This window comes from Camelina sativa, chromosome 9, assembly GCF_030686135.1.
Source record: "Camelina sativa cultivar CO46 ecotype springtype chromosome 9, ASM3068613v1".
Classification (NCBI taxonomy): domain Eukaryota; kingdom Viridiplantae; phylum Streptophyta; class Magnoliopsida; order Brassicales; family Brassicaceae; genus Camelina; species Camelina sativa.
Window position 1 is genome coordinate 39,951,898 of NC_141888.1, and position 16,226 is coordinate 39,968,123.

At 34.4% G+C, this 16,226-nt stretch overlaps 3 protein-coding genes across 3 annotated transcripts; all 3 read right to left on the reverse strand.

The window, feature by feature from the left end:
- Positions 1–3,493: 3,493 nt before the first annotated feature.
- LOC109124746 (protein unc-13 homolog) lies at positions 3,494–7,497 on the reverse strand. The gene is made up of 5 exons (XM_010431284.3): positions 6,871–7,497; positions 5,687–6,550; positions 5,115–5,570; positions 4,800–4,992; positions 3,494–4,699 (listed from the first exon to the last, which is right to left on the reverse strand). The coding sequence occupies exons 1-5, from the start codon at positions 7,414–7,416 to the stop codon at positions 3,771–3,773; spliced, it is 2,988 nt and encodes a 995-aa protein (XP_010429586.2). The 5' UTR covers positions 7,417–7,497; the 3' UTR covers positions 3,494–3,770.
- A 1,086-nt stretch (positions 7,498–8,583) lies between these two features.
- Positions 8,584–11,317, reverse strand: LOC104714047 (biotin--protein ligase 1, chloroplastic-like). Its single transcript, XM_087467626.1, has 10 exons — positions 10,884–11,317; positions 10,507–10,783; positions 10,365–10,426; positions 10,117–10,265; positions 9,917–10,037; positions 9,624–9,779; positions 9,370–9,415; positions 9,078–9,144; positions 8,877–8,953; positions 8,584–8,796 (listed from the first exon to the last, which is right to left on the reverse strand). Exons 2-10 carry the CDS (start codon positions 10,779–10,781, stop codon positions 8,757–8,759), a joined length of 993 nt encoding a protein of 330 aa, XP_087323752.1. The 5' UTR covers positions 10,782–10,783; positions 10,884–11,317; the 3' UTR covers positions 8,584–8,756.
- A 1,229-nt stretch (positions 11,318–12,546) lies between these two features.
- On the reverse strand, positions 12,547–14,659 carry LOC104714048 (patatin-like protein 2). The gene is made up of 6 exons (XM_010431285.3): positions 14,410–14,659; positions 13,959–14,327; positions 13,698–13,859; positions 13,157–13,459; positions 12,897–13,069; positions 12,547–12,743 (listed from the first exon to the last, which is right to left on the reverse strand). Exons 1-6 carry the CDS (start codon positions 14,545–14,547, stop codon positions 12,665–12,667), a joined length of 1,224 nt encoding a protein of 407 aa, XP_010429587.1. The 5' UTR covers positions 14,548–14,659; the 3' UTR covers positions 12,547–12,664.
- Between the last annotated feature and the right edge of the window lie 1,567 nt (positions 14,660–16,226).

Genomic DNA, 16,226 nt, shown 5'->3' on the forward strand with positions numbered 1-16,226 from the left:
ATCAGAAAATTCAACAGATATTCAACTGATTAATGAAGGGAAAATTTCAATATAATCAATAGAAAATACGTTGAAAATATTAATAATTTTATTAGTGTAATCCGTTAATCTGATTAAGCTAACGAAGCAAATCAAACTCCAAATAGTGGTAATTCCCAAATGTTTCATTAGTAAATTAATCATGGCAGTAAATGATGTTTAAATTTGTACTTTATTATGTTTATTGGAGTAAAAACCTTTCTAAAAATCTTAGACTTAGTCGAAGGTGCGCATAGTGGATTGTAGTTCTAAATTTCTAACAAGACCATATATGATTTTTACTATTTAGTGTGGAAAAATCGAACAAAATTAGATTTATGGAAACGAGACTTTTTTTTATAAAGTGAAAATTAGACTTGCGTGACGTGTTCATACCATAATGGATCCATTACACTTTGTGTTAAAGAATAAGTTACAATAGCACTACTGTCCTCGTCATCTTTATGAACCAACTATGACATAATGATAAAATAATTACAAGTGATAATTAAATGAGATGATTGAGTGGATAACTTTAATAAAATTGTACTTAAAAACATGAAATTTCGACAATGTGGTCAAAAGATATTAAGGAACAAAACGAATAGCCAATACGAAAAGGACCCAACACTTGCACCCACTGTGGTTTTTGAAATTAGTTATCATTGTTCCATGGTTTCTCTTCTTAATTTTTTCTACTTTCTACAATTCTTTTATGTTTTGTATGTGCATGTTTGTCTATATGTATAAATTATTTTTGCTTGCAATGATGAGAATGAGAAGATCGAAAAACCTTTTCTTTTCTCTTTTTCTTCAAAGCAGAGATTTGTTCATATCCATTTGTAATTATGTTTCCATGTATTAGAAAACTAATAAGGACCAAGGTAAAGAGTTTTCGTAATCAAATTAATAACACTAGTTAACTACGGTCTATATAATTAAAAAAACGTTTATATATTCGAAAAAATAAAAAGACATTGAGTTTTTTTTTCTTTATAATTTCAAAAATATATACTAATCTTAGAATTATACTCAAAATCTTAACAAATTTTTCTCTAGTTCAATATTTGAACTAAGCCACATAGAAGAACCGAAATCTAAAATAGCATGGTAAATAGGAACAAAAGACGCCTTTAATGCAAGTAGAGCTAATTAGCTTGTCTTCCTTGAAACCCATATGAAGATTTGAGGTGTCGACGTAGTGAGGTCAAAATATCCATCTTGAAGCTACTCAACCTCGGCCACAAATCAGAAGCACCCAATGCCTGCACAAAAATTTGAGATCTCAGTCTTAAAGATAACATCTTGGTTATCAAAACATTAACCAAATATAAATATTATAGTCATATTTTAAAAATATTTACACACTTGCGACTTGCCAACATGTAAAAAAATGCAATATATAAATGCATCGTTATAGATCTTTTTTATTGGATTAATCTTACTCTTTTAAACAAATTGTTTAAGAAAACAATGCATGTAAAAAAAAAAAGAAAAAAAAAATCATGTTTCTGGTGAACAAATTCAGATAGAAGATGAATTGCTACGAAATCACTATAATTAGACCCCTTTTACACCACGGATCGACAACATAAATCAGCCTTTCTCATAAAGTTTATACTCATCATGCTTGTTGGGTTTCATTTGCTTTTTGTTTTGTCAAAGATGTTGTTTGCTTTGAGATTAAATCCATTGTGTAAATCATGAATAAGTGTAGAGAGGGACGTAACAACTAAGTGGAGCATGTTCTAATGTCAAAAGCCTCGAAGATACCACCAATGATACTCGTTTCTTGGAGACCATGCAAAAAGCCCTTTGGACCTTACTTCCTTTCCGGTCAAAAAAGTTCCTTTTTATTTCCCTTTTCTCAATAGCTTGGTCCATTTCAAAATTACACTAATCATGGCTTTTTCATTTATATCAGATTCAATAGATATGAACAAACCATCCTTTTCATTTTTTTACTTTACTCGGCAATGACAATGAATGAATGAATGAATGTACTCTAACATAATTTGTTTTTCTTTGTATAACTTTTTTTTTTTTTCGGCAATCTGATTTCATTGATATACCACAAAGATAGATTACAGAAGCTGGCAAAGATATCAATCTTTCCAGGGAAATAAGCCGGCGAGTACAAACATTACACTCCCGGAGGCTAAGACCAAAAGAGATGAAATTAAGGGGAAAAAACCCAAGCATGTGAAATACACTACATCCAATCGATTACTTCCCGGATCAAGATCTAGAACTCTAGAAAAAAACAAACAAAACCTACACCTTTGATAAATTAAAACAAATCTGAGACAAAGAAAACCACACAAGCGGATAAGAGTACAAGATTCTCCTTTACCACAAATTAAATCCGAATGGAGATGCCATGCGTCCCTCTTTATAATGCTCCGATGGGAAGCTTCAGAGGCGGTGAGACAGATCCAAAGCCTAGAGACATAGAAGGAAGGAGATCTAGATCTACGATGGTGAGATTCTTCATCTGAAGCAGGAAAGAACCGGTTGAAAGCTGCCTCTGCCGTGAAGGGCCAGATCTGTAGCTGAGCTTGACGGAGAAAACATGGAGAATCACAGACAAGCAACGAGAGCCCAAGAGGCGATAAGGTTTAGGTTTTTTAATCTAGATCTGAGAAAACCAAATCTGATGCCGTTGGAAGAAAACAAAGACATGGATTAGCTGGAAATTAAGATAAAACGAAACTAAAAGAAGAGAACCCCAGCTCCGGTGCTAAAAGAGCTACCGGAGCCGGTTTAACCTAGGCGGCGGCTGGTGTTTTTTTAGAGAGAAGGGAGAGGTTTTGTTTTAGAGAGAGAGAAAAAAAACATGTACCAAAATATGAATGGTGTTACTTTTGTTTTTTTTTGTATAACATAATTTGAATTTTTAAAACTGGAGAAGAATTAGTTAAAATAGAGAATAGTGTTTGTTTACAACACTTAAACATAGAATGAAACTAAAAAGTATAGACTGAAATGAAAAATACGAAACAAGTCATTTATGAAGAAAGATACCACATATGAAACCTAACATGCCGAGTTTAACTTATGCCTAAGAAAGAACACTATACCCTAAGGAATACAACATAAAGAACTCAAACGATCGAATCAAACGCACATTGAAGTATAACGATTTGCTTGATATGCATTTTCATTTTTAATTCAGTGTTCAGTTTATTAAGCAACAAACCTCTTCACATGATTGATTTTTGGAATCCAAACAGACGTTTAAAAGAGAGAAAAATTGGGAAATCAAAATTCTATACTTTCATCAATTTGCACAACATTTCATTCTATTATATGATATTATCTATAGATTTTCTTTTCTTGACAGAAAACCACATTACCTAACAAAAAGACAAGAAAACAAAAATAAATGTTATTAGCAGAAGAAAACTAACACAAGTGAAGAATTAAACAATGGGAGAACAAACAATAAGAGGTGGCATAGGAGAACAAACAATAGTTTAGCAGAAAACTAACACAAGTGAAGAATTAAACAATGGGAGCTACATTGAATAAGTTATTTGTATACAGTACTCTTCAAAAATAATAATAACATACGAATATAAATGAATAAATATATAATACGTATAAGAATGTATCAAAAAACCATTAAAAGAAAGAAAAAAAAATGAAACTCAATATACAAATCTCGGATGCCCCATCCTGCAAGTGGAACACACACTTCATCTTGTGAGGTTATTAAAACGTTGCAGTACTAGTCCCAAGTCCACAGTCCACTAGAGCTTTTTAGGCAGATTATATGTCTTTTTAAGAAACCTCGTGGCAGATTCATCATTACGATAACACAAAACACGTAAGAGTGTGTTTGGCTCCATGCCATTCCACTGGCCTGAAGTTGGAGGCAACGGAAGCCTCGACTTAGCTGAAGACCCGTAAGCTTCGAGGGTCGTTCCCTTGAACCTCTCTATTAAACTGTCTGTGTCTGTACTAAACAAAGGAAGCACGCCTCTGACCGTAGTCGAGAACTTATCAATCAAGTCCATGGCTAGACCATCTCCGTTTGCCCAGAACATATCTTTCATTGCTTTGAAATCTTCTTCCATTATCTGGGAGTCTTGTCTTGTAAAAGCCCTAGAGGGTCCTCCAGCTAGTAGGACAAGTAAGAATCCATCGAACGAGGCTTTCATAATATCGGTGATGATGCGCGTTCGCACTCTTTCATGTACTGTCTCTGCTATGACTGTCAAATTCTGTTCGAGCTCCTTGAGGAAAGGATCGATTCTAGAAGATGAAAGGTCACCGATGTATAACCCATCCCATAATGTGTGGCTTAGGTCATGGAAGACAACTTTGTAAGCTAGAGACTCAGAAAGCTGTTGAACGCCTTCGATGCAAGCCGCTGGTGTGAGCTCAAACTTTTTTTCTAAGCCATTGGAAAAGTCATCGGTGTGAGCTGACTCACAGTTCCTCAGATGTGTGATCACTCTCTTTTCCACAACGTCGAGTTCACTGCGAATTTTGTGCAAGCTGTTTATTCTAACACATAGCTGTGTGACCCCAAAGGAATTCTCACCGTTCATAACCGAAGCCTGAGAGTCTCTCTTCTGAGAGGTAGGTGTCTTTTCTTTCTTCTTCCATTGGAACTTCGACTCCGTTGTACATCGGGTGAGTGCAGGCATTGTGGGCATGTACGTAGTCCGAGAGCCTGAGCATCAGCATACATATGTAAAGTGTGAGAAATTAAGAGTTGTAGACTTCTTCCATCAAATAGAAAAAAAAATCTTCCAAATCATGTGCACACTTACCGCAGCCAGATTTCGCCTTTGAGACATAATACTGAAGATATTTATCTAAACCAATGATTAAATCAGGTAATACTGCAGGATGCATGGGTATGGGAAGCTGAAAAAATGCTTCCAAAGTTTCATCAGTAATTCGCAACACTTCGGCAGCAGATTGAGCATATCCTCCTTCCTGGTTCTCTAGCGGTTTCCAAACCTGAACAAAAAATTTGCGTTAATTTAGTTCAACCTTAAAACATTTATCACCCACAAATAAAAGAAAACTTAAAAGTTGAAATGACAAATTCTAAGACCAAACTTCCTGACAGATTTACTAACCTCTTGCTGCAAATTCCTGTCAACCCATTCCTTAAGTCTGTCTATTCTTGCCTTGATCCAGTCTTTGACCAAATTAGCAATAACTGTCTCAGCCTCGAAGGGAGGCATTTCACGGATAATTGCTTTGCCACCATCATCACTGTCAACAGAATCCTCTACTGCTATTTGCACCAGATCCTTCTCTAGCTTATCTGCAGCTCTTAATATCTGGACAGCATCGGGTGTCAATTCAGATATTCCGGATATAAACTGTTTAATCTCATTCCCATAACAAACATGGAGGGTAGCCACAGCAACCCCTGCAGCAAATGGATGCCATCTCTTCAATATTGGACTGAACATTCGCTTTTCCTGAACAGCTAGCTCACCAATATCCTTCGCAAGAATGGCCAGAACAGGAAGAGGATTTTTCTGGTTCCTAGATGCTCTCCGGCTAGAATCAGCTTTCTCCATTCTCTAAGGAAAGACACACATAAAGAGACAAGTTAGAATAATTGTTGGAGCAGTCGCAAGTAAAACAATAAAAATAAATAATGATGGTAAGAATCCCCTAAGAAACTGCAAATACTTGCCTGAGCAAAACAAGTTCGTAGTGATGACCTGATGTATGTCTCAATCCTGGTACGAGCTACATCAACTTCTCCTTTCCTTTTTCTACGGTACTCGTTAGATATATCTTCAACTAATATCCTGGCAGCTGATACACCCAAAGAAACAATTCCCTCCATGGTATTAACATTACCTCGGTCAAAGGTGTCATGGTATGCAAGAAGCCTTTTCTCTGCCCAACCTAATATAGCACTAAGTGTAGAACTCAAAACTTGGGAGTATTCAGGATCCTTTGTAGTCTTTGCATCTTTAGCAACTTCTGCCAGTTGAGAATCACAAGCATGAAGCAAGTCCATCTCAACTTGTCCAGTTACAACATAGCGACTAAACAAAAGCCACGTAAAACAGAGGTTATGAAGCATCTGGTTGATTCCAAGAATTACCCAAGTCTTCTTAATATGTTCCATAAGGTCATCAACTTCCTCAACCATGGACGTCGCGTCATTAGAATCAAAGCAGGCTTCTAAAAGCAGTTCATAGAGCCTGAGATTAAATGGAGAACCATCAGCCCAGTGACAAGAGTCAGAGAAAGACCCATCAGATCTAGTGGCAAGAGACATGACCGCTGATCTAAGACTTTGCATTTGCTCATTGTTCCTTCCAGTCTCCAACGGCCGGTCTAAAGCACCATGAATTATCTGTCGCAAGCGTTGAGAAGAATTCGTCTTATCAAGTGGTACGCGAGGATGCAACAAAAGACCTGCCTCAAGAACCTTCAATGATCTCTTCAACCAAGCATCGTATTCTTGCTGATCCGTAAAATCAGAAGACTTTAACTGCTGTAACAATTCTAATGGAAGAACTACCGACTCAATCTTCCTTCCAACCTGAAATCAAAAACAGACAAACAAACAAAAACCACTAACTTCATTAAAGCCGAGAACTTTCGCAGCCTCTTGCAATTATTACTAAAACAACACACATTCTTCTTATCCACAATAGTACCAAATTTAAGATCTATCCAAAATAAGTCAATGGCCGCCTCTATATCACAAGATCATGAAATTAAACTAAAATCAAGCTCTAGATTTATTTTAATTAGATCCTTCATGGTGTGAACTGTGAAGTAAGAATTTGATCAAGCCAAAGACAAAATTAAGCTCAATTAGGATCACAGAGATCAAGCGAGAAGTGAAATTGAGCTAACCTGACTAGCAGCAATCCTAAGAAAAGCTCTACGAACACGAGAATCAACAGCCTCCGATACTCGCATTTGGATCCGCATTAGCTCACCGACAGTAGTGGGACGCTTCGACTTACCATTGGAACCCGAAGCAGAACCAGAACCAGAGCCAGGACTCTTATTATTATTAGATCCAGGCGAAAGCGAAGAAGAAGACCTCAACCCAAAAGCCTTCTTCATCTTACTAGCGGCGGCTGAGGTCATAGACCGCTGAATCGCCGGCGAAGCAGGAGAGCCATTGGGAGAATCCTGATTCGAAACAGCGACTGATGAAACAGCCGACGAGAGAGGCTTTCCGGTGGCGCTACGACCTGCGGCGACGAAGATCTCGTAAGCAGTGAGACTGAGATCGGAATCGGAAAGCTGAACAGCGAGTTGTCCGAGTGGTGACGGAGGTAGATCGGAAGACATTGGAGAAGAGCGTGAAGTCGCCGATTGTGACGACGGCGGTGGTGGTGTAGACTCTCTCTTGGAGTGACCCAGAGACAGCTCTCTGAAGAGGTGAGCCATTATTTTTGCGTGTGAGAGCAGCGAAGCGAAGCGAACGAGAGAGAGAAGAGAACAAAAACAGCTTTTTTTGATACAGTTACTTAAAATAATTTAAGCAGAAAATGGCATTATTGTAATTATTGTTTCATTATTGACTTTTTTAATCTCATTATTTTAAGGAATTTTTCAATTAGTGTTAGTTATTGCCTTATTGGATTGATGTTTAGTTTACAATTATCGATTAATCAAGGGAACGAGTGAATTAGGTAACTAAATAAGAATTAGAAAAAAATAGACGTAACAATTTCTGTAATAATTGCTATTGAATAGTGTCTTTTTTTTTATAATTGTGTTAGGAAAGAAAATCTTAGACCGAGACTATGAGATGTATGATTGGAGCGAATAATTAGAAGAAAAATACTTGGTTCAGTTTTAAAAATGAAACTTTTTATTCACCTACTCTTTTTTCAACCAACCAAATTTTTTTATATAATATTTCATTTAAAAAATAAATCAAAAATAAATTTAAAAGTAAAACAAATTCTATATATTTTAATTTTAAAAAGTTAAATATTGGTTTGTTTTAGATTTTACAATTAAACAAGGTTATATATCGGTTTGAGTGTATAAACGAGAATTAGAGTTTATATTTTACAATTAGAACGAAATTAAGTGTAGGATTAAAAAAAATAATAGTATATTTGTTTAAGAAATCCAAAATGAATGTTAATCATCTAATATTACTTTCTTCATAAAAAAATAATATTTTTTTGTGTTTTTAGTTTTAACAACCTTTATAATGAAAGTGGAAAGAGTAAATAGTTAGTTGGATTTTTTTTTTCCTGGGGAATCTCCTAAATAGCAAAAGAAAAAAAAAAAGAATGAATGGGTCTTCTAAACTATACTTGGCGATTGGGAACATTATTCTTGACAGCTAACCGGAATGAAGACAACACTTACACATGCTATTCGGTTAACAAAATGCCAATTTACGGGTGTAAGTTTCGGAAGTTTCCTAATTATTTGACTGACATATAGAACAATTTAAAGATATCTATAACATGAGATAATAACATGTGCAAATAGAATCAGACGAAAAGCTTCCTTGTTCTTCTCTACTTTCTCTAAATGCCAACTATGTTTTTGGTGTAAGATATCATATTCATCAGTTTAGAACAGTGAGTCTTGTAGTCAGCAAATAGTGAGGGATATATATGATAGAGAATAAAGAGATTATTTAGATACAGGGGGAACACTGCAACTTGTTTGTTTTCGAAAATTGAAACTAGTATCAGTTGTGTCCATGGTCCTACAACAGTTATCTACTTCCACCAGAAGATGGCAGCAAGTAAATCTTTGGATCATATTTTTCTTCGAACCAGACCTTTGAAAAAGTCAAAACTGTAATTGAAAAAAATAAACTCCACATTAGCTTGTAACATGTACCGTAATGTTAGCCATTTATCGATAATAAATTTTACCTGTTGCCATCAGGGTGAAGCTCATACATTTGATTGTCATCTCCAATAGCCAGCAAATATCCCGAAGACGTCAAACCCTGAAAATTTTAGAAACAGATGCAAAGAGGATCAAAAGCACCATATTACAATGACTGTATTCCCCAGATGATGCAAACGTACATGCCTTGTATATAAACAAGGCAGAAAAAAAAAGAATCCTACCTGAATAGTCACAACATTTTGAACAACTTGGTCTTGTACTTTTTCTTCAACAATCACTCTTTGCTCACTGCACATACACGGTAGAGTGTTTCAGCCAAGCAAACATGGTTACAGTGTATAGCCCCCAGTTGAAAAGCATTTCCAAAATACATGCTAATTTACCAAGATTATATTAGCCTTTCAACTCAGATAGTGACAAAAATGAGATGCGAATATAATCAAAATCAGTTAAGATTCAGACAACAGAAACCCTTCAATGAAAAGCAGACATAAAAATGCAATCGAAAGTCACCTGTGTAACCATGTTGTGTAGTAAAGCTCCTCGAGAGATTTAAAACCTGTAAAGTACAGTGGGATCGGAAACTGATTATATGGGCTCAAAACTAGATAATAAGACTATCATTTCTCTGACGCTCATCTCTTTTAAATAACTAATTTACAAATAAATTTATGGAGGATACTTTAAAAGTGACAAAGATGCTCGTAAAGAAACAAGCAGCTAACTGACTCTTTAAGCAGTCTCTGAGATCAGAGGTTTAATATTACCTTGGTCCATGAATAGATCAAAGAATTTTTCAAATTTATCAAAGAAAGCTCCAAGGATTTCTTCTCTTTTAAGTAAGTTTGACGCAGGAGACATATCTTTTAGTACAGCATTTAAGCATGTGGTTGGTTGCTCGTTGTCCACATTCAATCCCACACCTGCGAGAAGAATCAGTCACTTTCTTTCTTTTAATCTACAAGTAGAGAACAAATCAAAGGGAACAAGACTACGAGCTGAACGCTTCGACTTTGTTAAAGTAGTCAAAGTAAACTTCAAAAAGAGTAATGCTTATTACCGACACTGACATGAAACTTCTTTGATCTATAAGTCGAGGTACACAAAATGCCTCCAACCTTAAGGCCATTCAAGTAGAGATCATTCGGCCACTTAATTTTAACATCAATGTACGACAAACCCTGTATATTAATGAACTTCAAATTAGCTAATAATATCTGATGCAATGGATCAAGAACACAACCATTTACGAGAACATACTTTCTTGTCACAGACATGTTTCACTGCCTCGGTTACAGCAAGAGATACCACATACTGTATCAAAGGCACGACACGACCATCTTCCATTTCTAGAGTAAAAGAATACATAAGAGAGCCCTTTGGAGATTCCCATACATTCTTAGTTCTGCCTGCATATTCATCAATTACCACAAACAGTTTCAAGTTTTCATATCTAAATTCTACTTGCTTACTATCTAATAATCCAAAATTGGTTTAAAAAATCTTACCTCGACCTTTAAACTGGACATCAGTGACACAAACTGAACCACCTGGAAGCTCAGAGAAGTTACTGCAATAAACCAAAACGCAGAGTTTAATACAGGAAAGGTAAATAACTTGTAAGGAAGGAAACTAAACAGAGCCACTTACTGAGAAACAACATCGTGAGTGGACGACAAACGTGGAGACCAAATAAGTAACCGCCCAAACTGATGAGTTAGAATGGAGTTCATAAAGAGTGAGAGATTGAAGGAATCATCATCTTTGACCAAATGCTTAGCCTCAGATTCTAAAAAGAGTGAAACTTTGGTATCATCTGGGAGTTTAAGGGAGTTGTTGTTCTTGAGACGCTTTGCTATCTCAGTTTCGACAGAAGACTTGCCACATAAAACCAAGCTACAAGAAGCATCATGATGACTCTCCATTGCTAAAATCAAACAAAAACCCAATGACAGTTTCTATAAAGCAATACTCTTTATTAAAACTAAAGCATATAAATCAGTATCAATAAAATCAGGGGATCGGACCTGAGGCAGCGACGGAGAAAGATGGAGGACGCAGAAGAAGAGGCTTAAGAGAAGTGAAACAACGCAAGAGGTACGCCAGCGTACAAAATGCAAGACTAAAACAATCCAATAGATGAAAATTACTTAGATAAGGTTGTTGAACCAACTGCTTCCATTAACCAAATCAATTATTGCTATATCACGTGGAGGTGGCCGGAGTTGCCGTCGTCGGAATTGTGTTTTGTTTTGTCATCGGAGAAATCGAAGAAAATGAATCGAGGAGAGATTGTTAGTTATGGGCCTTAATGATTTAGTCTTTAAGCCCAAATCTGAAATCAGTGGACTAAACGGATGTTGGCCCAATTACGGAAGAGCTTATTCCTTCGCCCACTGCGACTAGCGACCGATAACCAGCTACAGTGAGTCAGTGACTAGTTTTGTTGGTTCCGTCGTCTATTGATGTGGGTCGCTAAAACCAATCCTTGTTGTTCGTTTGACAGTTGGCAGTTGCTATTTCTGATTTTTCTTTTTTTGATAATTTATATTTTCATGTAACTTTTTTAATTATTTGGATCTACACTATCATTCCTAAGAAACTAATTAACTATTTTTTTAACAAAAATATAATTAGTTTTTGTTAATTAATATAATTAGTAAATTGATTAGTTAATTAATTCATTTAATTAGATATCATTCTAATTTAGTTTTTTATTATTTTTAAATGAATTTTAATTTAATTTAATACATTTTGATTTTGGCTGGGAATGAATGACCATAAAAAGTGGGATTAAAGAGAGGAATCGTGTTTTCACTTTGTTATTATTATTTTTTTATGCTAAACAACCAAAGTTTTTCTAAATGATACTCCCTCCGTTTCACAAAGAGTGTCATTTAGACACATTTCACACAAATTAAGAAAAGTATGGATTATACATATTTGCCGCTATTTAATAAGTAGTTAATGTTCTATATTCAATGAAAATAGTTTTGGGTTTAGGAGTAAAAAAGAAAATTTAGCTTTAAAACACTCATTGGAAATGTAAAATGACACTCTTTGTGTAACAAAATTTTTTTTTCAGAATGACACTCTTTGTGAAACAGAGGGAGTATTATCAGAGTCGTGGTTATGTAAAAAAAAAAATAAACATTGGTTTCCAGCCTTTTATTTCTAAAAGAATTTTAAGGCTTTATTTTCTTCTGTTTGTTAATTATGTTATGGCTAAATAGAAAATTTTATTTATATTACAGAAGAAAAAAGAGAATCATCATTGTTTAAAGTTTTCACCTTATCCTTTTTTTTTCAATTAAAGTAATGAAAAAAAAACTTAATATTCTAGATCTCTAGTTTCTGAACATTCTTTTGTAAACTCTTTCCCTCCAAATTGGGCAACCAATTCTGGAATCACCTTTTAATTTATTTAATTGTTTGGTTGAAAAAAAAAAACTAAATATTTTTCATATTTGGTTTCTAAATCTAATTTGTAAATCTCATGTTTTGATATTTTTTGTTTTGAATTAAAGCCTTTTTTTAGTATTGCTTTAGATCCATGTAACTTTTGGCACGGCTATGGATATTATATATTGTTTTTTTAATTGGGAGAAAGAAACATATATATATATATATATATATATAATTTTCATTACATAAGATGTTTGAAGAAGACGAAACAATATTAGCATTCAATTGTACAAATGGCTATAATGAGCCACAATCTTTTTATTAATATAAAACCCAGACGTGCATTAGTGAAACAAACAAATCATGAACAATAATATACACGATAGATAAAATAATGATCTCTTTACATCTTAATTGGCGCTTTTCCATGAGGTGATCGAATGTCTCGGATCTTCTTCTCTTTTGAAAGTATTCCTGCTAACCTTCAACAACCAAAGTTTTAATATTATTAGTTAATATTTTTTAATCACGTATACATATATGAATGAATAAAGCTATCAAATAATACAAATTTGCGAAAAAAAAAATTACCAAAAATAAAAATAAATAAATAATACAAAATTTATGTCACATACTTTATAAGAGCCATTCCATTAGTTGTTTGATAAGCATTTTCGTTAGAACCGGAGTCCAGGTTGACTCTAGAAACAGGTTTCTTGAGTAGCTCCTCTCCTGTCTTGGCAAGAACGTCAAGATTCTCGACCGTAGCGATATCCACAGAAGCAGCATCTCCAATTAATGTGTCATCCTATATAATATGTTGAAACACATATCTTAAAAGTTATGGTGACAAAGAAAAAAAAAATACGGGTTAGTGAACTGATGATTTTAATACCTGGATACGAATATAGTTGGCTTCGGAATGAAGAGCTCGGAAAACAGCAGATAGATGAAAATCAACCATGTCGGAGCTAGCTTGCGTGAACGCATCAATGAGAGGTGTAGAGCTATCGTGTGTTAACCAACTCAATAGCCCCCAGCCAGCTACTTCTTTTGCATTGAATTTCTCTTCGCATTTATGGTTTCCGGTTCCAAGCGAAAGAACAAGAAACCTTCCATAATCATTTGGTCTGATCGGGAAAAAATCGCTGCTACCTTTTGTGATCTCATTTGTTACCTCCCCAATGGCCACCAAAGCCTATACTTGACATATAACAATTATATGATAAATATATATTATTCAAAACCTCTATACAATTTTTTTCATTATTATACGAAATTTTCATTCTAAAAAAGATAAACGATAGCCTATGATTGCGTTTTCATGTTATAAAATAATATTTCAGTTATTTTTTTACTACATAAGTCAACAAATGTTATTATTCATCGTATAGAAACCTATTGTGACACAAATTCGTCGATCCCTAGAAATTTACCGGGTTGTTAGCTGCAACTCCGCCATCAATAAGATTGTATTCTTTAACGTTTCCGGTTGAATCTTCAGTTCTGAAGAAATGGGCAGGCAAGTAAGTAGGGGCTGCTGAAGTTGAGATAGCAATGTCAGCGAGGGTTGCATTCTTGAGAGGATTGTTTTTCACCTATAAGAGTACGTTGTCAGGTATATAATTAATCACAGAGTTTTTGTTAAGTTAATATACCATAATATAACTTCACAACTACAAACAAGCTAAACAAACCTCGTAACTACTAAAGATAGTAGGTTGAAGACGCTTGATATCAAAAGTTGGAATGACAACGTTGGTAAGCGTTTGATTTAACTTTGTATCACCCAACTTAGCATGGATAAGTTGATGAAGGTATTCACCGTCATATTTAGGACCAGTCAAGGATTTCACAAGGTTTTTAGCGGCTGAAAATGGGAAATGATCTTGAGGGAAGATCTTTGGACAGTGCTCAAGATAGAATTCTTTTATCTCAGAGGCTGCAAACAAGGGTCGGCCTTCCTTGTTAGGAGCGGTGAGCATGGCTGTCACCAGACCACCGGTGCTTGTTCCTGCCACTACATCAAAGTAGTCTGCAAGCCTTGCGTCTTCCCCATCCAATTTCTATGCATCCATGTATATATATATATAGAACTAATATAAGAATAATGATATATATATGTATAATTAGGTAGCACAAATATACCTGAAGTTCGGACTCGAGAAAACCAAGGATGACTGCAGGGATAAGCCCTCTAATGCCACCACCGTCGATGCTGAGGATTGTCACTAAGTTTCCATAGGTCGGAGGTTGAAGAGGTGATTTCGGGCTATCCATTTGCATCTTGCAGAAAAAGCAAAGGAATATATTGAATATTTGTCACTTTTTGTTGATAGGATATCGATGTATGGTACTTGAGGAGATGAAACTTTGGTTTTGAGATGTTATGACTTATGAGGGGTTAACAAACTCGACGCATTTATAGCAAATAAGTGGCGGCTGTTACAAAGTTAGACTATGTCTTCATTCTTAATTACGATATTCACTCGTCAAATTAACCTTGCATTGCTTCGTCCCATTTGTTTTGAAGTACGATCTGATTGGTTTATTACATGGACTTTTATTGCATGGACATTTTTTCTTCTTCCGCGTAATTATGACCATGTCAACCATTTTTTATCAGTGAAAATTTTCAAATATTTATCAAGAATAACTACAAAAAAAGTTTTTGTTCAAACGAAAATAACTTCCCAATTATCGGGTATCTTGGCATGCATGTCACTTCTTCAAGGAAATCTAAGTTTTGTTTTAGTTAAATACTATTAGGTTCATGGGAGTTCACACGCCTGGGGCGTTCTTTCTAGTCACCCGCAGGTGTTAATTAGAGAAAACATAATATCCCCTGATCTTATTATATATCATCAAAATATACTTCAACAGTTGACAAAAACCAAAAAAAAAAACTTCAACAGTGAATCTTTTATTTAACAACAAATCATGTCAATTCGGTCATAGAAGTTAATTGAATTCAATTTATTATGTTGACAACAGCTGAGTCGCTGGAGTTTTGAAAAGATCAATGCCGTGACAAAAAGAAAGTTACAAAGTATATCTTTTGGGGCAATATTAAATTATTTAGAGTTTTAGCCGCCAGTCAGTACTTATCCCATCATTCAACCTACCTTTCATTGACCAAAAGAAGAAAATTAGTACATCAACTCTATGTTTTTCCTTAGTTTACAGACAATAATAACTAGCATTCGCTGTAACGCAGATGAATATTTGTTGATATACAGTGAATGTGATTCATCGCGAGCGAACACTTTACTTTTCTAGTAATATTAATTTTTTTAGTATTATATAAAATTTAAATAGCGAGATACATAATATATTTTTATTTATAAACTTTATTCGTATTAAATTTGATTTAGTCAATATTTAAATAGTGTATTTTTGTTAATAAGAGTTTGTATGTATCAATGTATCATCGACAAAATTTGATTTAGTCATCTAATTCCAGACCCGCTATCTATGGTCGGTGAAAATTTATTTTGCATACAGTGTTGGAAATCATAAATATATTTATGTAAGGTTTTGGTATTAAAACACATTTGATTGTAAGACTTAAATGGTGTGTAGTAAGTTATGATTCGTTGCAAAATTACATACAACTCGATAGAAAATGAATCGTAAATTTTTTTATCAACCACAAATTAATTAATTATTATTTGAGTCAAATTTACATCAAGCGATCTAGAAGACTGAGCTAGATAATCTGTTTTTAAATTTAAAAGCGAATTATGCAATAAGTAAATTATACAATATCATACAATTCTAAAAGAATGATAAAATGATATATTGATATAATTCAGTTTCTACAGTAAATTAATACTGTAAAACTGTAATTACAAATATATAAAATTACTAACTTTAAAAGAAAAATGACTCTTTTTCTTAAAACATTAAACTTCAGTATTAATAAAAATATAAAATTAATTATTAATCTTAAAAAAAATGATTGT

Bases quoted from the DNA above. Each gene is read 5' to 3' on its own strand.
- LOC109124746 (XM_010431284.3), bottom strand. From the start codon at position 7,416: ATGGCTCACCTCTTCAGAGAGCTGTCTCTGGGTCACTCCAAGAGAGAG. The intron at 6,551-6,870 runs GTTAGCTCAATT...TTTTGATTTCAG, and splicing joins TTAGGATTGCTGCTAGTCAG to GTTGGAAGGAAGATTGAGTC. The intron at 5,571-5,686 runs GCAAGTATTTGC...GTCTTTCCTTAG, and splicing joins TACGAACTTGTTTTGCTCAG to AGAATGGAGAAAGCTGATTC.
- LOC104714047 (XM_087467626.1), bottom strand. From the start codon at position 10,781: ATGGAGAGTCATCATGATGCTTCTTGTAGCTTGGTTTTATGTGGCAAG. The intron at 10,427-10,506 runs GTAAGTGGCTCT...GGTTTATTGCAG, and splicing joins ACTCACGATGTTGTTTCTCA to TAACTTCTCTGAGCTTCCAG. The intron at 8,954-9,077 runs GTAGGATTCTTT...TAAAATTTTCAG, and splicing joins AAAATGTTGTGACTATTCAG to GGTTTGACGTCTTCGGGATA.
- LOC104714048 (XM_010431285.3), bottom strand. From the start codon at position 14,547: ATGCAAATGGATAGCCCGAAATCACCTCTTCAACCTCCGACCTATGGA. The intron at 14,328-14,409 runs GTATATTTGTGC...ATGGATGCATAG, and splicing joins TTCTCGAGTCCGAACTTCAG to AAATTGGATGGGGAAGACGC. The intron at 13,460-13,697 runs GTAAATTTCTAG...TGTCAAGTATAG, and splicing joins GAGTTGCAGCTAACAACCCG to GCTTTGGTGGCCATTGGGGA.